This window comes from Coffea arabica, chromosome 5c (genome assembly GCF_036785885.1).
Source record: "Coffea arabica cultivar ET-39 chromosome 5c, Coffea Arabica ET-39 HiFi, whole genome shotgun sequence".
In the NCBI taxonomy this organism is placed as follows: Eukaryota; Viridiplantae; Streptophyta; class Magnoliopsida; order Gentianales; family Rubiaceae; genus Coffea; species Coffea arabica.
Window position 1 is genome coordinate 36057449 of NC_092319.1, and position 24985 is coordinate 36082433.

General features: G+C 37.1%; 3 protein-coding genes across 5 annotated transcripts; 2 read left to right on the forward strand and 1 right to left on the reverse strand.

Annotated features, from left to right (window-relative positions):
- Positions 1-22: 22 nt before the first annotated feature.
- On the forward strand, positions 23-6821 carry LOC113690578 (DExH-box ATP-dependent RNA helicase DExH12-like). 3 transcript variants are annotated; one of them, XM_027208550.2, is made up of 2 exons: positions 23-1085; positions 1154-6821. In XM_027208550.2, the coding sequence occupies exons 1-2, from the start codon at positions 966-968 to the stop codon at positions 6686-6688; spliced, it is 5655 nt and encodes a 1884-aa protein (XP_027064351.1). In that variant the 5' UTR covers positions 23-965; the 3' UTR covers positions 6689-6821. The 3 variants fall into 3 exon arrangements, with proteins under 3 accessions (XP_027064351.1, XP_027064349.1, XP_027064352.2); XM_027208551.2 differs by having other exon boundaries at positions 65-1085; positions 1166-6821; XM_027208548.2 differs by having other exon boundaries at positions 43-6821.
- A 1779-nt stretch (positions 6822-8600) lies between these two features.
- LOC113690831 (nuclear transcription factor Y subunit C-1-like) lies at positions 8601-13428 on the reverse strand. The gene is made up of 2 exons (XM_027208906.2): positions 12626-13428; positions 8601-8833 (listed from the first exon to the last, which is right to left on the reverse strand). Exons 1-2 carry the CDS (start codon positions 13351-13353, stop codon positions 8830-8832), a joined length of 732 nt encoding a protein of 243 aa, XP_027064707.1. The 5' UTR covers positions 13354-13428; the 3' UTR covers positions 8601-8829.
- A 3673-nt stretch (positions 13429-17101) lies between these two features.
- LOC113689341 (uncharacterized) lies at positions 17102-19376 on the forward strand. The gene is made up of 5 exons (XM_027207125.2): positions 17102-17683; positions 17773-18468; positions 18799-18867; positions 18950-19078; positions 19173-19376. Exons 1-5 carry the CDS (start codon positions 17102-17104, stop codon positions 19374-19376), a joined length of 1680 nt encoding a protein of 559 aa, XP_027062926.2.
- The last annotated feature ends 5609 nt before the right edge of the window (positions 19377-24985 follow it).

Here is a 24985-nt window from a genome sequence, read left to right on the forward strand (position 1 = left end):
TTGAGGCGGTCAATTCGGCTCTATATATATATATATATCCATAGCCTTAAATCCGCCTACAGTTATACTTGCAATAATTACTTTAGTAAATTCCGAACAAAGATTAATAACCGTCGCCAAGCAAAGAGGAGAAGCCGTCACGCCGCCGTAGCTTCTAGCTATGTCAGATTCCGGTGGTGGAGCGGAGGCTCGCGCCCGTTCCAAACAGTATGAGTATGGAGCCAACTCCAGTCTTATCCTCACTTCCGAGTCTCGCCACCCTCGTGACGCCCAGGAGCCCTCCGGCGAGCCCGAGTCCCTTCGAGGCAAAATAGATCCCAGAACCTTTGGTGATCGTGTCTTCCGGGATGAAGAGTCGAAGAAGAAGGAGCGAGAATCGCTAGCTTCTGAAGCGAATTCCGGGAGGGAGAGTAAGAAGAGGAGGATTGTTCACGAGGAAAGTGTTTTTACTTTGATTGACGAGGGTGTTTATCAACCTAAAAGTAGAGAAACCAGGGCGGCCTATGAGGCCATGCTCAGTTTTATTCAGCAACAGTTAGGTGGGCAGCCTGTTAATGTTGTTAGGGGCGCTGCAGATGAGATTTTAGCTGTTCTTAAGAATGATAATCTCAAGAACCATGATAAGAAGAAGGAGATGGAGAAGTTCTTGAGTAATCCTATCCCCAACCAAGTGTTTGATCATGTCGTGTCTATCGGGCGGCTCATTACTGATTACCGAGATGCTGCTGCGGGAGGGGATGATGGTCTTGATGATGATGATGTTGGAGTTGCGGTTGAATTTGAGGAGAATGAAGAAGTGGATAATGGATGTGTGTATGATTTGGTGCAGGAGGATGAAGAGGAGGAAGATGATGGAGTCTACGTGAATAATTGCACCAATGGTGCTGGTGCAATGTGGATGGGTCGTGGGATTGATGATGATGATGACGAGATGCAGGATGCTAGGGATGAGGAGATGGCCTTGAATGTTAGGGACATTGATGCCTATTGGCTTCAGAGGAAGATTTCAGAGGCTTATGGGGACCAGATTGATGCCCAGCAGAGCCAGAAGCTTGCTGAGGAGATCCTCGAGATTCTTACTGAAGGTAATGACTGTGATGTTGAACTTAAACTTTTGTTGCATATGCAGTTTGATAAGTTCAGTCTCGTCAAGTTTATGTTGCAGAACCGGCTGAAGATAGTTTGGTGCACTCGTTTGGCAAGGGCTGAAGGCAAAGAGGATAGGAAGAAAATTGAGGTGGAGATGGTAGCGCAGGGGCCAGATCATGCTGCAATTCTGGAACAGTTGCACAGCATCCGGTCCAGGGCTACTGCAAAAGAGAGGCAGAAGAACCTGAAGAAGAGCATTAGAGATGAAGCACTCCGATTGAAGGATAAGAAAGGACGAGGAGATGGGCAACGTGAAAGAATGGTGTTAGCCGATAGAGAAGCTGATGGTGGTTGGCTGTCAGGGGAACGTCAGTTAATTGATCTTGACAGCCTTGCTTTCCACCAGGGAGGTCTTTTTATGGCAAATAAGAGGTGTGAGCTTCCAGGAGGTTCTTTCAGGAATCAAAAGAAGGGATATGAAGAAATTCATGTACCAGCCTTGAAGCCGAAGCCATTAGCACCTGGTGAAGAACTAATAAAGATCTCTTCCATGCCTGCCTGGGCGCAGCCGGCTTTCAAAGGAATGGCGCAGTTAAACAGGGTTCAAAGTAAAGTTTATGAAACTGCCCTTTTTAGTGCAGATAATATTCTTTTATGTGCTCCCACTGGTGCAGGGAAGACCAATGTTGCTATGCTCACCATCCTTCAGCAGATTGCTTTGAATAGAAATCAAGATGGTTCTTTTAACCACAGCAATTACAAAATTGTCTATGTTGCTCCAATGAAGGCATTAGTTGCTGAAGTGGTCGGTAACCTCTCCAATCGTCTCCAGGATTATGATGTCAAGGTGAAAGAGCTGAGCGGAGACCAGACACTGACGCGTCAACAGATTGAAGAGACTCAGATCATTGTTACAACACCCGAGAAGTGGGATATAATAACCAGGAAATCAGGTGACCGCACCTACACCCAGCTTGTGAAACTGCTAATCATTGATGAGATACATCTGTTGCATGATAACCGAGGTCCTGTACTGGAGAGTATTGTTGCAAGAAGTGTTAGACAGATTGAGACCACCAAAGAGCACATAAGGTTGGTGGGCTTGTCAGCAACACTTCCAAACTATGAAGATATAGCTTTGTTCTTGCGCGTTGATGCTAAGAAAGGTCTCTTTCACTTTGACAATAGCTATAGACCCGTTTCTCTTGCGCAAGAGTATGTAGGAATCTCCGTAAAGAAGCCGCTGCAGAGATTTCAGTTGATGAATGATGTGTGCTATGAGAAAGTAATCAATGTTGCAGGAAAGCATCAGGTGCTTATTTTCGTGCACTCCAGGAAAGACACTGCCAGGACAGCTCGTGCAATACGTGATGCTGCACTTGCTAATGATACTCTTGCTAAATTCTTAAAAGAGGACAGTGCAAGCCGTGAAATTCTTCAGAGTCACACGGAGCTTGTCAAGAGCAATGATCTCAAGGACTTACTACCTTATGGTTTTGCAATTCATCATGCTGGTATGGTCAGAGCTGATCGTCAAATTGTCGAGGATCTTTTTTCTGGTGGGCATGCACAAGTGTTGGTTTCCACGGCTACTCTAGCGTGGGGTGTCAATTTACCAGCTCATACTGTGATTATCAAAGGTACCGAGATATACAATCCTGAAAAGGGAGCGTGGACTGAACTAAGCCCCCTTGATGTTATGCAGATGCTTGGCCGTGCCGGAAGGCCTCAATTTGACACTTTTGGGGAAGGAATTATTATAACCCGACATAGCGAGCTACAGTATTATCTGTCTTTGATGAATCAGCAGCTTCCCATTGAAAGCCAGTTTCTGTCGAAGTTAGCTGATCAGTTGAATGCAGAAATTGTCCTTGGAAGCGTTCAGAATGCTAAAGAAGCTTGCACTTGGCTCGCTTATACTTATCTTAATCTTCGCATGCTTCGGAATCCTAGCCTTTATGGTTTAGCTGCTGATGATGCCCTTGCTGTTGATAATATGTTGGAAGAAAGGAGAGCTGATCTGGTACATTCAGCCGCAACACTATTGCACAAGAATAACCTAGTGAAATATGACAGGAAAAGTGGATATTTCCAGGTCACTGACTTGGGACGCATTGCCAGCAATTACTACATAACTCATGGAACAATTTCTACATACAATGAGCACTTGAAGCCAACTATGGGGGACATTGAGCTTTGTCGTCTGTTTGGCCTTAGTGAAGAATTTAGGTATGTGACAGTGAGACAAGATGAGAAGGTTGAATTGGGAAAGCTTCTGGACCGTGTCCCTATTCCTATCAAAGAGAGTATTGAGGAGCCTAGTGCCAAGATTAATGTTCTTCTTCAGGCATACATTTCGCAACTGAAGCTTGAAGGTCTCTCTTTGGCATCTGAAATGGTGTTTATTACCCAGAGTGCTGGGCGTCTTATGAGAGCATTGTTTGAGATTGTTCTAAAGAGAGGATGGGCCAAATTAACAGAGAAGGCATTGAAGTGGTGCAAAATGATTGACAAGAGAATGTGGAGTGTCCAGACACCACTCCGTCAATTTCATGGGATTCCAAATGAAATTTTGATGAAGTTGGAGAAGAAAGATCTGGCTTGGGAAAGATACTACGACCTCTCCTCACAGGAGATAGGAGAACTCATCCGTTTTCCTAAGATGGGGAGAACTCTCCACAAGTTGATTCATCAATTCCCAAAGCTTAACTTGGCGGCTCATGTCCAACCAATCACTCACTCAGTTTTGAAGGTTGAGCTCACCATTACACCTGATTTCCAATGGGACGACAAAGTACATGGATTTGTGGAACCATTTTGGGTAATTGTGGAGGATAATGACGGGGAAAATATTCTCCATCATGAATATTTCTTGCTAAAGAAACAACATATCGATGAGGATCATACTTTGGATTTCACAGTCTCAACGCATGAACCACTGCCTCCCCAGTACTTCATTCGCGTTGTGTCAGATCGATGGCTTGGGTCACAGACTGTCTTACCTGTTTCTTTCCGGCACCTGATTCTGCCAGATAAATATCCTCCTCCCACAGAGTTATTAGACTTGCAACCCTTGCCTGTGAGAGCTCTAAGAAATCCATCTTATGAAGCTCTATATCAAGAGTTTGAGCACTTTAATCCTGTCCAAACTCAGGTTTTCACTATCCTGTACCACTCGGATGACAATGTCTTAGTAGCTGCACCCACTGGTAGTGGAAAGACAATATGTGCAGAATTTGCCATATTGAGAAATCACCAAAAAGGTTCTGAAAGTATCCTGCGTGCTGTGTACATTGCTCCTATTGAGGCTCTTGCTAAGGAGCGGTATAATGACTGGAAAAGGAAGTTTGGAGATGGGCTAGGGATGAAAGTGGTTGAATTAACTGGTGAGATAGCGACAGATATCAAACTGCTTGAAAGAGGTCATATAATTATTAGCACTCCAGAGAAATGGGATGCTGTATCTCGCCGTTGGAAACAGAGGAAGCATGTTCAGCAAGTTAGTCTTTTCATTGTTGATGAACTCCATCTGATTGGGGGCCGGGGTGGGCCTATTTTGGAGGTTATAGTTTCTAGAATGAGATATATTGCAAGTCAGCTTGAGAACAAGATCAGGATTGTAGCTTTATCAACTTCTCTTGCTAATGCCAAAGATTTGGGAGAATGGATTGGAGCGAACTCTCATGGTCTTTTCAACTTTCCTCCCGGTGTGCGACCTGTACCCTTGGACATACATGTTCAGGGCATTGATGCTGCTAATTTTGAAGCCAGGATGCAGGCCATGACAAAACTCACTTATACTGCTATTGTCAAACACGCCAAGAAAGGGAAACCTGCAATTGTGTTTGTTCCTGCCAGGAAGCATGCCCGCTTGACTGCTGTGGATCTGATGACTTATGCAAGTGTGGACCCCGACAAAATAATGTTCCTTTTACAGTCTGCAGGAGATTTGGAACCTTTCATTGATAGAATTAAAGAACCTACATTGAAAGAGACGCTTCGGTATGGTGTGGGTTATTTGCAGGAGGGCTTAACTGGTACTGATCAAGATATAGTCAAGACTCTGTTTGAAACTGGAGGGATTCAAGTGTGTGTTATGAGTAGTTCAATGTCTTGGGGAGTGGCCTTGTCTGCACATCTAGTGGTGATTATGGGCACTCGACATTATGATGGCAGAGAAAATGCTCATAGAGACTACCCTGTTACTGATTTGCTGCAGATGATGGGTCATGCCAACCGACCTCTTGTTGATAACTTGGGGAAATGTGTAATCTTCTGTCATGCGCCACGTAAGGAGTACTACAAGAAGTTCTTATACGAAGCATTCCCAGTTGAAAGCCATTTGCATCATTATCTGCATGACAATTTGAATGCTGAGGTGGTTGTCAAGGCCATACAAAACAAGCAGGACGCTGTGGATTATCTAACATGGACATTCATGTATAGGAGGCTCACCCAGAATCCAAACTACTATAATTTGCAGGGTGTTAATCACAGACATTTATCTGATCACCTGTCAGAGCTTGTTGAAAACACAATAAGTGATCTTGAAGCAAGTAAATGTGTTCTTGTTGAAGATGATTTCTTACTTTCACCTTTAAATCTTGGCAGGATAGCATCGTACTACTATGTGAGTTACAGCACAATTGAACGTTTTAGTTCTTCTTTGAACTCCAAAACCAAATTGAAGGGTTTACTGGATATCTTGGCTTCAGCTTCAGAGTATGAACAACTTCCAGTTAGACCAGGTGAAGAAGAGCTGATTAGGAGGTTGATTAATCACCAACGTTTCTCATTTGATAACTCAGAATGTACTGATCCTCAGGTCAAAGCTGATGCTTTGCTGCAAGCTCACTTCTCTCGGCAACTTTTAGGTGGAAATTTGGCATCTGACCAGCAAGAGGTGCTTATATTTGCTCCAAGGTTGCTCCAAGCCATGGTTGATGTTATTTCCAGCAATGGTTGGCTTACTCTTGCCCTTCTCGCGATGGAAGTGAGTCAGATGGTAACTCAGGGCATGTGGGAGCGCGATTCCGTGCTCCTGCAACTCCCACATTTTACTAAGGAATTGGCACAAAAGTGCCAAGAGAACCCTGGAAAGAGTATAGAGACAGTTTTTGATTTGGTGGAGATGGAGGACGATGAAAGGCGCGAGCTTTTGCAAATGTCCGAGTCGCAGTTGTTGGATATTGCACGATTCTGTAACCGTTTCCCTAACATTGATTTAGCATATGATGTTCCTGACAGGGATAATGTGAGGGCTGGAGAAAACATTAAGGTGCATGTAACTCTGGAAAGAGATCTTGAGGGGAGATCAGAAATTGGACCTGTTGATGCTCCTAGATATCCCCAAGTTAAGGAAGAAGGATGGTGGCTTGTGGTTGGTGACCCTAAAACTGACCAATTGCTTGCCATTAAGACGGTTACCTTTCAGAGGAAGTCCACAGTCAGACTCGATTTTGATGCTCCTGCTGAAGCTGGAAGAAGGAATTACATGCTATATTTCATGAGTGACTCCTATTTGGGATGTGACCAGGAATATAGTTTTATCATTGATGTGAAAGAGGCAGCAACTCAAGAAGATAGCGGAAGAGAATGACCATCTGATCTTGTATTGACATGTAGTATGATTTGCTAAATTGTAAGTCAGATCGTTTTTCCATTCATTTTGCTCAATCTTTACATTTTGTTGACTTTGAATTGCTTGGGAAATAAATGCTGATTTTGAACTACATTATTTTTTTTTTTTTAATTTCGAATTTGCCTTTAATCTTTTAACATTTTTTAGGGTAAATTTAATTTAATGTTCATTTATAATAAGCGACTGTAAATCTAAGTACAACATTACCAAGTGATAGATACAAACTTGAAAATCTCTAAAATCAAGGCGATGGATTATCCGTTAGTTTAATTTGTGGCTTAAATTGTATGTTGCTTAACATAGGATTTGTTTTAATTTATTAACTCAAGTACGGGCAGAAAAGGGAATTTGCATTAGCAATAATAACATTATGGAGGTACATTTTTTCCTTGGTTAAACAAAAAAGTGAACTTATATTTTGAGTCAACTCTTCCTCTAACTTGAAATGTCTAATTGCTATCATATAAGGGAAACTTGCTCAATCAATTTTTGTTTTCAAGCATAAATGGCCAAATTAGTCCATGGCCACACACTGTTTGTCCAAAACTGCCATTTTCCCTTCGAAAAAATAGGAATAATTTGCTCACGCAGTTGGCCACAATGTAGGCTTCATTTATGATAGATCACATGTTACATTCTATTTAAAAGTTCTATTTGCTTTTGACCATTGTTGCCTTTTACAGGTTGCAGAGTTCTGTTGTTTTCTAGCAAAAGTAACCATTCATTTCCCAATAAATACATTTAAAATCAAAAGTGATAAAGAGATATCTCCACACAATATTTGTTTCATCCAAAACCACTATGAGATCATTTATTTTCTCTTAATTGCTGAAATCATTGATTTTTCCAGCCTTATGAACCATTTCTCCAAAATCTTAAGTTCTGATATTTCAATTTTAACCACTAAACCAAGGCTTCATCAATAACTGAAAAATACCTTATTAACCTGTTTGTGTAATCATTGATATTCTCTTATTTCTGTCCAAAAAAAAAAACCCTCAACTACAGCTGAGCATGAGATCCATTGTTGTGTAAAATGACACTTTCTTGCTCCATACAGGACTGAGGGATGTCTCACATCTTTCTATGGTAACCAAGGAATTGATTCACCTAATGTGGAAAAGATAGTGCAGAGATTATGCAATCATGCTTGCTTCATTAAGCTGTTTAAGTCACTTATCTGTACATACTTAAGGCGATAATAAATACGAAAGTTGAAGTCAATAAGATAGGGATCATCAAAATACCAAACCATCCAATGTAAAGACGGTTTTCAGTGCCGGTTATCCAATTACAGAAACGACCCCATAGGTTTTCGTTTTCGCGTCTCTCTAAAATTGCAGTCATGGTAAAATTTTGGTTTATTTAATTATTTAATTATCAAGGACTTCCAAGCACACAAATTCTCTATAAATAGAAAGTGGAAGGCTTGTTATTCAACACACAAATTCTCTATAAATAGAAAGTGGAAGGCTTGTTATTCAACAATATAACACGCCTTATATACACGTGTCAAACAATATCGATCTATTCTAATTTTTTGTAAAAAAAAATGAAATAAATAAAATAATGTTGGATTACAAAAATCAAATAAGGATTTCTATACATATAATTTAATATGACAATAGGTTGCTCGGGATTCGAACCCGGAACTAGTTGAATGGAGTAGAAATTTTCTTTGTTAAATTAAAAAAGTAAACGTACCCCCAAAGCCGTGCTTCAACAAAAACACATTTTTCTTTTTTTTTAAATTTTTTTAGGAGATCTATTTTGGAATTTCTCTTTTGCATCTTCTTTTGGTCAAGCTAGGCATTCGGCTTATTTCCTCTCAAACTCACGGATTCACAGTTTAAACTAACAAGATAAGATCTACAGAATGAATCCTCCAACTACATTAAGAAGGAATTATCCATCAAGGAGGTATTAGATCAAATAATACAGTTTCAGTCTGGAAACATTGTAAGTCCTAGATATGACAAGAGACCTACAAGGAGTTTACATCAAATTAGACAGCAATAATTATACAATTTCTTGAAATGAACTCAAAGAATTCCTTCTCGAGTCTGGACAAGCAACCTTCAGCTTCCAGCTGCTCTTGTTCACCTGAAGCGTCATATGAAACAGTGTTAGCTTGAGCTCAACAATCTTTGTGTGTACACGGAATTTCAGGAAAGTAGTTTCTAGGAAAGAAGTTTCAAATAAACATTTTTCCAAGAGATGAATTAGTCCAACAGTCGAGCTATACTGTCACAAATATCCCAAATTAATTTACTTAACACCAGGCTATAATAGTATTAAAAAAATGTTCCTGTAATTACGGTAAACTGAGGGTAAAGAGACTGAAGCTATATGTTAGTATAAGGTCTCAGAAGAAATTAATAATCAATGAAAGCAAGAGACTTGAATCACAAATCCAGAGTTCATGCCACCCCATGACTTAATTATTTGTGCATTTGACAATACACAACATATATGGAAAATCCAAGCTATGGAGAAAGCAACATCTCAAAATCAAGACTGGCAAAATAGTTAGCGATCGAAGTGCTCCCTGGAATAACAGAACCAATTCTTGGGGTTGACTGTTGAAACCACTTCAAACTATTTAGACAGGCTCAATAATTCAAGAAGGAAACACAGAATTTTTGGCTTTTGTGAATCACACAGGTTATAATCAATGGAAAGATAATGGCTGGGATGCATCGAGTGGTGACAAATTCAACTTTCTCAAGGACTTCACCTGCAACCTTTGTGACTTAACCTGACCATAGCATTCTACAAGATAAAAACCTAATAAAAAAATTTCACTAGATTTGACAAACATTATTTGATAATGCACTTGAATCTCAGTTAGCACAAGGAAAGCTTTTCCCGATATAATTGTGAACCAGTTGCTAAGCAACCAGTCAATAAGCTTCCCAATATAATTATGACCAAGTCAAAGCAACCAAAACATTTCATCAACCCAATAAAAAGATTTCAAGTTTTCTAATGGAAGCCCAACGTCAGAGGGCAAGAATTAAGAACTCAAGGAGCCTCTGCCTATGAATAGGCTTAGTGACACTTTTTCCAGCTTCAGGTCAGTAAGTGGGATTGAATTAGAGACTAATATCTGGAAGGACAAGCAATCTCCACTCGGCAAATAGAACTGAGGCGGCTGCAGATTCTTTGGTTGGGAGAAACAATAAAAAGTGGCAGCTGAGAGGTTCTGGAAGGTACTGATCCCATGGATTATGTTGTCAATCACATTCAACTATGAATCAGACCCAATGGAGTTCTAATTATTCTCTCAAAATAGAAAAGCCAGCTAAGGGATTATAGACTTCTTTCCTTACCTTATTTTAAATTTTTTAAGGATAGATTTCAGTCTTACTCCCTCCTTTACCAATGCAGTAAATGGATGTCAGCTTTCCTTTTTTTAGATTGCAGGGACATTTTAGTATTAGATTGGTGACAACTTAATTTGTGGTCTGAACTTTAGAGCTTCAGATACAGAACTTAATGAACCCCTTCAAGCTATTTACACCAATAATTCCTGGGGTTAACAGAACTCATTCATGAGGTTGACTTTTGAAACCAGTTCAAGCTAAATATTCAAATTTTCAGCTTAATCTGAAACACAGACCATGGCATGAATAAACAGAAATACAACAAATTTTAATAACCACTGGCATATATGTTTTATTGTATATGAAGAGATCTGTATACACATAAATACTAAGAGGAACTCCATAAAAATTAGTTGCACACAAATGTTTTCACACTTAATTTTTCCAAATTAGATATTGAAAAAAAAAAAAGAAAAAAAAAGAAAAAAAAAGTGGAAGGATCATAGTTTTGGCAGTTTCTCATTTTCACTCTCCCTTGGTGGTTTCTCTACTCACCATGTTTCAAAGGCAGAGATTTAGAAAAAAAAAAAAAGGGGTGGGGAAAGGTTTGAGATGGAGATATTTAGTTTAGGTGGGGGGGGAGATTAGCATACAAGGGAAGTACCACTTAATTCTCTTTTAAGCACACTTCTCTAAGACATCTTGACACTTGGCTGAACCATGCAAGCAAACCAAGTTTCAGTTCAAGGAAGTCTTCTTCAATTCCTTTCAATGGCCTGATTTTGTGTATTTATTTGGCTACATTTCTTTTCCTAGAAGCAAGAGTGTCTTATTCAGAGGCAAGGAATATGTACGTGCACTTTCATCATGTACTTTAGGTCATTGAACATGTATACATATTTCACATAATTAAATATAGCACAGCACAGATACACATTACAGTATAATATGTTTAACTGAAACATTTACTAAATGTGATTTAAACTCACAGCAAAAGAAATCCAAAGAAAGATATAAATGCAAAACAGCACTTAGAAAATAAATAAATAATAACTTTATCTTAAATCTAAACAGCTTTTTTCATATTATTATCATCATCATCATCACCACCATCATTATTTTCCTTCCAATCCTTTCTCTTTCAAGTATTATACTAAATTATCATCTGCAATTACGTCCATAACAGAGATCTTCCTTTAGCAGGCCTTTAGACATCTGTTATATAGGAAGAATGTGCTCCATATGAGCTGCTTAAGCACATAAAGGATTCGTTGCTTAATTTTTCAATCATAATTAATAAAAGCAGCAATTTCATCTTGGATAGTAACAAAGAAAGAACGGAGACACGTGGAAAGGTCTCGAGTAGGTGGACATCCTTATCTCTTCTAACCACTGACACGTTTTAGCCACCAACAAAAATCTCGCACCACTTACACACATTAATCAAAAAGTAGATTGCGTTGGTCCACTAACTTTCATGAAACAACGAAGAAAAGCTAGACTAACCTGAAACCTGGCACAATTAAAAACCGAATAAAAAACCAAATTCTGAATTAAAGCTGCCCAACCTGTCGCTTCTTCACAAGAAATATGAAACGACAACTTTAAGAAGATAATAGAGTCGGTATATTCTTTAACTCCAGGAGCTTCCTTCATCAAACCTTTACACATCATAAGATGAAAAGTATGTACAACATAGGAGTTGTTCGAGTTTTTGGGTGATACAGCAAGTCAGGCAAAAAGAATTTTAGACAGTAAAAATGCAAGAATGGCAGAGAGAAGTTTGAAAGGTTTGAAGTAGATCCAACATTCTTAAATCACCAACAACTAACATGTATCCCAATTTAGCTACTGACCACTATCATGCACCAATCAGCAGCACACTAGACAGTATCGATCAGACACTATTCGTATCCCAATTTAGCTACTGACAACTATCATGCACCAATCACCAGCATTATCTATCAGACACTGACTACCTGTAGGAATAGCCAAAAGTCAATTGCAACGATCGAGATAGTATCTATCCTTCATCAAAGAAAATCGAAACCAATACACCCTGACCTTTCATCTTAAGACACTTTTCATACCACCACACCCTGACCTTTCATCTTAAGACACTTTTCATGCCATCACTAACTAAGAATTGAAACCACCCAATCAATATTCAATCTTTGAGACATATAGCAAAAGGAAAGAGCGTATAACATTCCAAATTACCTTCTCAAGCATTTCAGTCCACATTTACCATCATGTGAAGTATCATCTGGCACTTAATGTTAGATTTCAATTTCTCATTTTTCCAGCTATTCTCCCAAAATCAGGGAGAAAGAATGCATTTTTCAAAGACAAACAGTTCCATATCATAGAGAAACAAAAAAGGCCCCAAATATAGGGTCCCAAATCACAAATTAAATTAGCATTCACAAGAACAGATCTGCAGCCAAAAAAAGAAAAAAAAACAACCGAAATTTTGCAGTCAACCATTTCTAAACAGACTAAGACAAACTCTTATCAACGCAAAAACAATCAAGATAAAGAAAAATTAAGCAATTTCAAATGTCATTACCCTTGGCCGTCAAGATTGCCCTGGCTGCCACCATTGGCTCCACCTCCAGTAGCATAGGACCCATCATCCGCCGCACTCGTCTGCCAAACCGACTGCCAGGCCTGCGACGGCGGAGGCGGCGGCTGCACATAAACACTCGGATCAACAGCAGGCCTGCCGATCATCACTCCAGGAGGAGCAGGCTGGCCCAAGGGGGGGTAATAGTAAGGCACCCCACTAGCAGCGGACCCCACAGGAATTCCTCCCGGTGCCATCCCAACTCCGACGCCGACTCCCAGTCCGGCGGCCTCATCCTTGATCTCATCCCTTGGCACAATGTCGACCAAAAAGTCGAAAATGTCAGTCCTAGTAATGGCCGCCGCAATATCGTTCTTCTGGAGGGTCCTCCTCTTGTTCTCCTCGGCGTGGAGCCAGGAGCGGATGGTCAGCTCCAAGATGAAGAGCTCGCAGGCTTTGGCGAAGAGAATGGGGGCCTCAGCGGAGATCATCCGGACGTCTTCGTCGGCCTTCATGATTTTCTTGATCCGGGCTAATGGCAGCTGGTGATTCTTAAAGTCGTTCACTTGCTCGATCTCTTGTCTCTGGTAGTTCCAGAACATTTGAAGCTGTTGCTGCTGTTGTTGGAGAAGGTGGTGGTACGGCGGCTGACCTGGGTATGCAGCAGCCGAGGTCTGCGCTGCCGCCGCCGCGGCCGCAGCCGCTTGGGCTTGCTGGGAGTTGTTTTCCATGGGGAAGTTGGGGATGAGGCTCTGAGAGCTTAGTAAAGTAGTGGTGACTTTGATGGTTGTCTTTCTCAGCTTTTTTTTTTCCTTATTATTTCCTTACAAGTACTTATTTAATGTTTCACTTGGGTTAATTTCAGTTTGCATCCCAAACTTGTACTCCTTCCGTCCCACTTTGATAGTCATGTTTTCATTTTTCGTCTGTCCCAAATTGTACTCCACCTTCCAATTGAAGAATGTAGTTGCATTTTAATTTTCCTAAAATATCATTATTTAATGTAAATTATTGTTATTATAAACCTATCCCATTTAATGAGAGTTGATTCTTTTTTACCATCAATTCAAGTTCCCATAAAGTTGTACTCTAATTAATGTAAGGGTATTTTAGAAAAATAGCTACCTAAATTGATTGTTTCAACAAAATTAATCACTTTTTCTTAATCCATGTGAAAAAGAAATCAGAACTATCAAAGTGGAACGGAGGGAGTATCATTTTTTCACTTTACATTATAAATTAGTTTTGTACCCATTCATTGAATGGGAATTGTCTAAAAATAATAATTTATTTAGTGTAGTTCATAAAAATATTTGCATAAAATACAAACTTATTGTATAACCTATTATAACCTTTCTTAAATACATTGTTATTCAAAAATAATCTTATAATGTAAATTTAACACCTAATTCAGTGATTAAGAATTCAAAAATGCCAAAAAAAAAAAACAATATGATGATATTCAAAAACTTGAAAATAGGGAAGATGAAATCTTGGCTGATCTTCTGTAAACAAAAGAATGGCCAACCCGTTACCAAAACATTAATTTTGATACTTAATATAAATGATTTAAAGGTTAATGTGAAAAGAAAAGAAGTCGAATGTAATATTAATAAAAAATAAGAATTCAAAATCAATCAAGTTATAGGAACACAGCAACATTCTAAATCTGTTCATGGCTAATAGAAACCAAAACGAAAACATAAGATGTATTTTGCTATTAAGTCAAAAATATAAAAAATTTAAATAGTCTAATGTATATTGCATGACGTGAACTGCTGTATGACAATGAACTTGATGCCTTGCCATTTATGTAATCAGTGACACCTTTTTGTTCTTTAGAAGCTTTCTACCAAAGTCTACAAAAAAAACATTGAAAACTGCACAAAATTTTTTTAACCCCAGAAACCTAGAAAATAAAAAAAATTAATACGTTATTGAAGACAATTAATAAATTGTCAAAGGCAATTAAAAATTTGTGTGAAAACACATAGTTTAAAAGACCACTTTTAAATCGCTAACCAAAAAAGCAATATGTGTTCTACTTGAATTGAAGAGTGAATTCATAAATTAAAATAACAAATTAATTACAAAAACCTTGCCAGAAATAAAAACCAAACTGTAACTTTTGAAAACTTAGAAAATTCAAATTCAATGACCTAACTATGAAGAAGGTGTAGGAAATTACAGACCATATACAGTAAGTATAAATAAAGTCCAAATGCGGTCCTTGCATTGAAGGGAATAAAAACGAAGTTCCAAATCCGGTCCTTGCATTGAAGTTAAAAAAAAAACTTTCCAAAAACATTGTGGAAAAGTGTAAACATCTGCACTGCTTGATAAAGTGATGAGTAATAGATCGATAACTATATATAAATGAGTAAAAATGTAGAGCATCTTCGATAGCGATAATCTGATAAAGATAATCTAATATTGGAATTGATATTTCAAACTTTTGAATTGAAGATGAGAGAGAGTTAAAAACATAATTCAAAATTATTTATACTAATCCCTTGGAAATTTAGGCTTGACGATTAGGGTTAAGGAAAAAAAAAGGTGAGAGAATGGAAGAGATGATTATGGAAGGATTATCTAGAATTGTAAAGTCAAGAGAAAAAAGAGGGATAGAATAGCGTAGTTATTAGGGGATTGACTCATAAAGCGCGTTATATCTACTTACTACGTTGATAAGCCACGTAGGAAAGAGATAAACTAAAACGATAAGGATGAAAATGCGACTTTATTATATATATATATATATATATGTGTGTGTGTGTGTGTGTGTGTATGTGTGATTTCAATTTTAAATAGGAATAATTTTAGAAACTTCCCCTAAGGTTTCTAACAGTCTCAATCACCTTCCCTGAATTTCTGAAATTCTCATCTACCTCCCCTGTCAGATTATTGGGACTCAAATATGACATCATGGATGATGAATTGATAGAAATATCCCTGCTGTTATTATAATATATTCTGATAATGGGATGAAATAATTAGTGAAAAGAGTAATACATAGGATTAACTAAATTAACTAGAATTTGGATGCAAAATGAATTCCTAATTTCGGTTTAGAGAAAAGGAGCCAAAAATGGGCGCCCATTTGCTTGTTGATGTGACAATGAGAGCTGACTGATCGTTTATTTTGGTGAGTAATAGAGCTTCATCAGTCATATTGAGAAAAGGCAGAGCATTTGAAGTAGGAAAGGTGAAGTGGGACAATTGAAGAAATTGAGGTGAAGTTTTGCTGGAAAAGGTGAAGTACTACAGTTATGAGAGCATCTGAAGCAAAGCAAGGTTAGATACTGTAAATTGTATAAAAACTACGTACTGACTGCTGAAGATGTTAAGCTGTGTGTCATTGATCATGTCTTCTTATTTTTGGGCATTTGCTCTGTGTGATGTGGCGTGTTAAAGTTGATTTTATACAATGTTTTCATAATTTCTGGTTATAATAGTTATAAACTAGAATGTGTATTCATGCATATATGATGGTGCTGTTTATATGACTCATAGAAAGTGGTTTACATGAGGTCGGAGGAGTTAGTGTGAGCTAGTATTATATGTTTTGTACGTTGAAGTTCATAAATGGTGATCTGACATTGTAGGATGGTGACTGGTGATATTCATGACATTGTACTCCATTGTGAGAGGACAAAAGTACGAATTCCTAATATAAATTCTCAAAATTATTTGTTCATTAATCTGCCGAATGATGTTGCCGAGAAGGCATTACATGAAATGCCTGCAAATGTTAATTTTCTTCTACATATGAGATGTGCAATACCTGGAACAGAAGGTTACATTGATGTGAATGATGATGAAGCTGTCCATGAAATGTTCAAGTTGTATGAAGGTCAACTAGTCATAAACATGGAAATATTCAACATGGACATTATCCCTGCTGAACAGGATGACATGTTGTTGAACAGAAAGATTGGTGGTGACCATGAGAATTTAGAAATCCAGGAGCATAATGTTCATGTTATTGACAGTCAGGATGAGGGGTATGTTTGTGAATCTAACTCTGATGAATCATGAAAGCAAGGATTTTGATGATAACAATGAAGAAGATATAGATGGCGAGCATATGGCACTGTCCGATTGTGATAGTAGTGATGAAGATTTCTTGAGTTTGATGATAATGAAACTGGTGAAATTGTACCAGATTCTGAATCTGAGCAAGAAATTAACCCTTTTAAGAGATGTGTTAAGATCAAAGATGTGAACTTACAATCCAAGAGAGGATATAGATTTTAAGAAGGGACAGCTATTCATTAATGTTGGTGCCTTTAGAGCAGCATTGAAGGATTATGTGATCCAAAAAGGGTTTCCCATCAACATCAAAAGGCTAAAGAACAAGAAAACTAGGTGTACTGCCATCTATGATGTTGATGGATGTAGTTGGAGGATTCATGCGTCCCCTGTAGCTGATTCAGTAACATTTATGATTAAATCATACAACTTGAACACACATGTGTGATGGATAACAAAAATCGTGAGGCCACCTCTTATTGGATGGCCAAGAAACTTCTTATTGTGATGAGAACCCATCCTCACTTGTCAAGAAAAGGCATTGAAGCTGAGATGCTAAAATATGGTGTTCATTCTAACAAACAGCAAGTGTATAGAGCCAGACAAAAAGCCAGAGAAGAGATTGAAGACACATATGTTGAATCATATAGTAAGCTGCCAAAGTATGTTGTGCTTCTAAGGCAACATAATCCTGGTAGCATATGTAAGATTCATTATGATAGACCAAATCTACTAGTTGAACCAAAATTCCTGAGACTTTTTATTAGCTTTAAAGGACAGAAAGATGGCTTTTTAGTTGGTTGTAGAGCCTTTGTTGGATTTGATGGATGTCATTTAAAAGGTAGTTTTGGTCGAGTATTGTTGACTGCTGTTGCATTGGATGCTAATAACAGCATATTTCCCATTGCATTTGCTATTGCTAAGGTCGAAAACAAAGAGACTTGGAGTTGGTTCTTTCATTTCTTTGAAGAATTCTTTGGACCATTCCATAACAATATTTCCTTAACTTTCATGAGTGATAGACAAAAGGTATTATTAAACACTTTATCAGTTAAAATTTGTACAACTTGCTGTGTAGAAATGGTAGCCTCCACTGACTGGTTTTGCTTTTCATGTAGGGGCTGAACCTTGCATATGAACAGCTACTGCCATCTGTGACTGGAAGATACTGTTATAGACATATTTGCAGTAACTTCAAGGCTCAATTTCCTGGAATGTTACTGACCAGCTTCTTTTGGCAGGCTGCTAAGAGTTATGATGCAATTGGATTTAATGAAGCAATGCAAAGTATCAAGGACATGAATATAGAAGCATGGAGGTACTTATCCAAGATTCTAGTCTCTGCTTGGGCTAGGCATGCATTCTCAACAGAGATGAAATGTGACCATGTCACAAACAACTTCATAGAATCCTTCAATGCATGGATTGGAGACTTAAGGGGCCAACCAATACTAACCCTTGCTGAAGGTTTGAGGAAAAAATTTATGAAAAATTTGCACAAAAGGTACCAAAAGACTTGCACATGGACGTCTGCTATCCCAAAAATCATTATCTCAAAGCTAAAGGAAATTGCTCAGACTTCTAGGAGATGTTCATTGCAGATGGCAAGTGAGGATTTGTTTGAAGTTAGTGATGGTGACAGAGCATTTATAGTGAGTTTGAACCAGAAGACATGTGACTGTGGAGCTTTCCAATTGTTAGGACTCCCTTGCAAGCATGCTGCACTTGGAATTATATACAGAAGACAGAAATTGGAGACATACTGTGATCCTTGCTTCTCAACAGAAATGTATCTCAAGACATACAGTGGCATGGTCCATCCAATTCCTTACGAGAAGAGATGATCTCCATTACTTGATGTCACACCAAAAACTGTCCTTCCACCACCATTGAGACGAGGTCGTCCAAGAGTTAATAGAAGAAGAGGGCCTGATAAACCAGGTCAATCTCAAGCAAAAAGGTCAAGCACTATGAGATTTGGAAACTGCAAAGCTTTTGGCCATAATACCAGAACATGCCAAAGAGCACCTGTGAGACAAAAGAGTACAAGTAGTAGTGGCACTAAAAGGTTCAGTCTAGTGATTTAATTGACAACAATGGTTTTGCTAAGCTAGCTTGTAATTTGTTATCAATTTTCATGTCAGGTTACTCAAAACAGAGCAAAGCCAGGAAGGGGAATTGCAAATACATGGCTTGAAGGATTTGTTCTATGGGTTACAATTATTTATTCTCACATAGCATATGATGTGATGATGACAGGGCACATTGGTACTAGTGCATGGGTTATTACTGCAGGATCATGTTGATGGCAATGTGCCTATTGTGGTTTCTAGTCAAGGCAGCAACCCAAGTCCATCAAGTCAATCTACTGCAATCAATGCTGAGTTAAATTTGCAAACAACAACCAATGCTACTAAGAGAAAGGTATTTGCTCCTTAATCCCTTTTACATTATATCTCCACTAATTTGGCTAATATACATGCCTGTATATTAATATATGCTTCGACCAAAATTTCAGAGAGAACGGCCTTCAAACAAATCTGCACCATCTACTGCACATAACTCCAATAAGAAAACTTCAAAAGCCGCACTTCAACCAATTGCAATTCAGCCTATTGCTACACTACATCCCAGTGGAAGTGCCCAAGTACAAACAGTTGTCAACATCAATGATTCAGCTACTCATGACTCTCACAATGTCAGTAGCAGCTTCACATTTTAGTAGTCTCTAATTAAGAGTCTTTTGTTATTTGGATAACACAGATACATAATATCTAATCATGAGGTATTAACATTGGAGAAATGTGATATTTGATCTTTTGGTGATCTGATTTGGGTATTTGAACTTTTAATATCTGATCTTTTGGAGAAATGTATCTTTTTGTATCAACCTGGATGCCTAAGTGGTGCCATTTGGCTGTTGTAGATATAAATTTCAGTCCACTCAAAACTTTTGTAATTCTGTAACTAAGTAGTATCAAATGGTTGTTGAACAGAAACTGAAGTTTAATTTGCAGTATTACTTCTAGACTGTGTTTTTGTTTAATCAATGCTTGTGGTATTCAATACTAACCTGGAAGCTTGTGTAGAGAATATGGTTCTTTACTATTATAAATCAGTTCTCATTTAATCTCTTTTACAATCAACATAAAGACATAAATAGCTAAAAATACAAGGTTCATTATAAGCAGCCATTTGACTATGGAGTTCGACTGGTCTATGTTGCCAATATGCACTTGATCTTCTCTTTGCATTTTTGAATCTCTTTCTACTCTTTGGCTGCTTACTTTACCATCTTCAGACCCTTCGAACCACTGAAAGAATATCAACTTAAGAACATAAATAGCTATGAATACAAGGTTCATTATAAGTAGCCATTTGACTATAGAGTTCGACTGGTCTACTTTGCCAATCTGCACTTGATCCTCCCTTTGCATGCTTGAATGTCTTTCTGCTCTTTGGCTGCTCACTTCACCATCTTAGGCCCTTCGAACCACTGAAAGAAGTTGCAATTTGAGCAGTAGAAATAAAGCTTGTTTGGATTCCTCTGGCTCTCAGAAGTTTTAATGGCTGCTTTCCGATGACAATGGCAATATCTGTTTGTTATTGAAAATGAAGTTGGAGAATTCCATGATGAATCTACAGGGCTTGAAGAAGCCATGTGCAGCTGTTTGTAGCTAGTTCAGCTTATACTTCTTTGTTTACTTTTGTTTTACCTCAGCCACAACCCAACAACATGCATTATTATCTGTTGCAACTCCAGTTTGCAATTATATAGAGCTCCAAAGCAAGATTATTGTTTCTTTTTACCGTTACAAACAACTGGACAAAGAGCCGTTGGCATGAAGCAGAAGACAATTTCTTCTAGTCATCCTTGCCTTTTTCCATCAGTTTCCCATACACTCCCTGAAATTTCATTCTTGTTAGAAGCCTTTGTAGTATTCAACATAAACATCCTCACTAATGACAATATTGAGGGTAGAGGTGGAATTTCTTTATTTTCTCTCTCCTGATACATATTTTATATTCATTGTCCATCTCAAATGGGTTGAATTTGATACCATTTACTTAGTTTTAGGGGAGGTAGATGAGAATTTTGGAAGTTCAGGGAAGGTGATTGAGACTGTCAGAAACCTCAAGGGAGGTTTATGAAATTATCCCTTTTAAATAATTTACACTCTAAACTCTTAATTTTGAATACTTCACACCCTATTAAAATTTGAGTAAATCTTATATACACTGACAGTGTATATACTATCACCGTTTGATTCATGACATGTGTGCAAAAATTGAATTTTAAATTTAAATTTTGTATAGTTATCATTCATCCAATGCTAACAGCATATACACTGTCAGTGTAGAAAAAATTAATCCTTAAAATTTAGGGTACAAAGTGATACAAGTTCGGAGGTACAACTTTATCAGTTTCATTTGGTATTAATTATGCTAGAAGCCTCTCCTACTTTTATGGATATCACAATTTTTTTTACCTAAGCTTTTTCAATTGTTATGTAGTATCAACATTCAATTTGAATCGAGAGATTTCACAGATCAAAACTTTTACTCTCTTTGATTTGAATATAAAGAGGGATTAAGTATAATTAAAAAAGTAAATGGGTAAACTCTAATATTTTATTTCTATTTTTATGGTTACTTAATTTGTCATAATTTTGTGTCGTTTATCTTCTTTTTCGCGGGGCCACTTAGTCGAATTGGGTCTTTAATTTGATTGAATAAGCACAAGACTCGTTAACTTGTCAATGGACTGGTGGTTCAACCAGATAAAATCGAAAATCCAACTGATTTTGTAAAGATTGGGAATCTGAAACTTTTTATTCTCTTCAATTAGATTATAAAAAAAGGGGTTAGGTTTAAGTAAAAATAAATAGATAGGCAAACTATGTAAACACAAATTTCATCGTCTAAAATAAAAGACAAGAAAACTTGCACAAATATCAAATTTATTAAACCAAATAATAAGTGGGTTACAATCTCTGAAAATTCTTGAACCAAAGAAATTAATCTCCTGATTCTTCTCTTCAAACAATTTTAACCGAAGGGTCGAAAACGCTTGTTCTCCGATCAAAAGATTGTTTCCTATGATTTTGGCGCAAAAAACGAATGATTTGATGATGGCGTTAAACACTTGAAACTTTAAGTCTTCAACGCCAATGGTAAGAGGATTTGTTTGACTTGATTTGGATTTGGATTTAAGGAAGAAAACTCTCGAGAGAATTTGACAGAGTTTCTCCAGAAGTTAGGAATTTTTTTTTGTCTTTTTACCTTGAGGGAAGACCTCTATTTATAGCTAAAATATGTAGATTAAATCTTCAAGAAAATCCTCAAAACCTTCCTGCATTTTGGGTAACTTGTCACTCAAAAAACCCATTTAACTTGAGCTTAAATAGTGGGCCAATCCAAACAGTCCATTATGAATTAATAGATGAATTAAGAGTGAAAGGTGTTTAATTGTTGAAGTGGGAGGCTCAACTCGTGATGGTGATATAAGGTGGAATCGGGTCGTCATGGACATTCAATGCTGTTTCCTTCCATTGTGTTATAATTTATCTGTTTTATGTGTTTCCTATATGCTTGAGTATATATTCTCGAAAACTTAACCACACTTGCACAGTTGGATCTCACTGGGCTGTTGAGCTCACACCAAATATGAACATTTTTTCCAAGAGCGAAGTTCAAGATAGACAGAACAAGAGATTGTCCCAACTTAGCAATGGACTTGTGCATATAGAAAATATACAAAATCTAGTGAATTTGAGTAGAGCTTAATTTCCGCAGCACAATGATGTAATGCCTTGAAGGCATAGATTATGAATTGTAAAAATGCTTCTTCAATTAATGAAAGTTATACTAATTTTTAAATTAGTAATTAAGTGAGTTCTGCAAGAGCTAAGCAATCCACTGCCAATTGAACTTTGAGGGAAGGGGTGGAGTTAGGGTATGACAAGTTCAACCAGATTAAACCAATAACCCATCCGATTTTATATAGATTGAGTATCTAAAACTTTTATTCTCTTCGATTCAATTATAAGGAAGGGTTAAGTTTAAGTAAAAATAAATAAATAAATAAATAGAAAAACTATAATATGGACTGTTGACTTGTCAACAAACTATTATTTTTGTAGAAAACATTTTTGTAAGATGTTGGGTGATTCAAACGAAGGGCGCTATCAGCTCACACCAAAATATGAACCTTTTTTCCAAGGTGAAGTTTAAGGTAGACACAACAAGAGATTGTCCCAACTCAGCAATGGTACTTGTGCATATTGAAAATATACAAAATCTAGTGAATTTGAGTAGAACTTAATTTTTGCTGCACAATGGTGTAATGCCTTCAAGGCATAGATTATGAATTGTAAAAATGCCTCTTCAATCATTGAAAGTTATACTAATTTTTAAATTATTGATTGAGTGAGTTCTGCAAGAGTTAAGTAGTCCACCGCCAATGGAACCTTGAGAGAGGGGTGGATTTAGGGTATGATAGGTTCAACTAGATTAAACCGAAAACCCATCCGATTTTATATAGCTCGGGTACCTAAACCTTTTATTCTCTTCGATTCAATTATAAAGAGGGGTTACATTTAAGTATAAATAAATAAATAAATAGGCAAACTACAATATGGATTGTTGACTTGTCACCAAGCTATTGTTTTTGTGGAAAACAGGTTCAACTAGTTTAAACCAAAAACCCATCTGATTTTATATAGATCGGATATCTAAAATCTTTATTCTCTTCGATTCAATTATAAACAAGGGCTAAGTTTAAGTAAAAATAAATAGGCAAACTAATAATATGGTTGTCATCAAACTATTATTTTTGTGAGGTGTTGCAGTGGTTCGAACTAAGGACGTTGTGCATGTCAATAAAGAGCATTTGCCTCTAAGCCTAGCTCACACATTGGACAAAATGCCTTTGTATATCATATGAACTTTTTCAATCAATTCTTTGCTTTTTTTTTTTTAAAAAATTTCTCTAAAACAAATTTTCTTGGAATCTTTAAATAAAACTTATTACTCCCAAACTCTATAAATTATGAAATGGATTTAAAAAATGACATATTACAGAATTCATTTTAAAGACAAATATTGTTCCTAATAATCTTTTGCACTTAAAATTCGTAAATAAGTTAGGTAATTACACCAAAAATAGATAAAATTTTGAACTTGAAGGTTGGTAGATTACTAATTAAATTTAGGCATTGCTAATTCTAGTAAAAATTATTTATTTTATAACTGGTTAAATTAAATGAGCATTTGCTATGGGATATTTAATTAATTTCTATACTATATACCCTATATTAAAAATTATGCGATATAATATTTAAATATATTTAATAACCCGTCGGTTCAATCATTCATCTATTGGTTGAACCGGTAGCCTATTAACCCACCTCCTTCACAGAGGTTCCTCTCTGGACCAGGTTTAATGGCTATACGTAATTGGAAAGGAAATTGCACCAAAATGTTCACTATCTATGGAAATTCAGGATAGTCGTTTAATTGCTTAATTGTACAAGTTTGTCATTGAGAGTTGTAGTTTGCATATGAATATGCTAGTCCTTGGGAATTTCCTAGTTTTGAATTATGTGGGGTATTACTAATATACTATACTAATTGGATATGGTCTTTGAAAATTGGTTGAATTGTAATTGAACAATACTGGGATAGGAAAGACATGAGGCTATTAAAATTGATGCCAATCAATGGCCTAAATTGAGTCATGGTAAATTGAGGCTAATTAGTGGCCTGAATTGAGTCACAGTTAATGTGACCCAATTTGGACTGTTCAAACTTATTTTTCAGCAAAGTATATAGTTGGATTTAAAATCAATGGTTTAGATGGAACCAAGTCAATTTTGAGCTAATTTGGTCATTAACTGGCCTTTATTATTGATCTCGCAAACATAGAGGGTTTATATGTAAAGTAAAAGTAGTACTCCCTCCGTCCCGTTTTGTTAGTCTTGGTTTTTTTTTCACACAGATTAAGAAAGTGTAATTAATTTGGTTGGAAACATAAATTTAGATTAATAATTTCCTAAAATACCCTTATGCTAATCACGAGGAGTGCATTGGAAAAATTCAATGTATTCAATGGAGTGGGTTAGTATTTAATAGAGGTGGCAAATCAACCCATTTAACTAGATTTACCCATACCCGCCCATGAATAGATGGGTATGGGTATCTTAAATTTTTGTATATGGGTATAAATGGGTTACCCAATAATACCCATTTAATAAATGGGTATTATTGGGTAACCCATCAAACCCAATTAACCCATTTAAAATTCTCTTCCCCCCAAGTCTCTTCTTTTCC

Bases quoted from the DNA above. Each gene is read 5' to 3' on its own strand.
- LOC113689341 (XM_027207125.2), top strand. From the start codon at position 17,102: ATGGATAACAAAAATCGTGAGGCCACCTCTTATTGGATGGCCAAGAAA. The intron at 18,469-18,798 runs GTCCATCCAATT...TTTTCATGTCAG, and splicing joins TCAAGACATACAGTGGCATG to GTTACTCAAAACAGAGCAAA. The intron at 18,868-18,949 runs GTTACAATTATT...TTATTACTGCAG, and splicing joins TTGAAGGATTTGTTCTATGG to GATCATGTTGATGGCAATGT.
- LOC113690831 (XM_027208906.2), bottom strand. From the start codon at position 13,353: ATGGAAAACAACTCCCAGCAAGCCCAAGCGGCTGCGGCCGCGGCGGCG.
- LOC113690578 (XM_027208548.2), top strand. From the start codon at position 161: ATGTCAGATTCCGGTGGTGGAGCGGAGGCTCGCGCCCGTTCCAAACAG.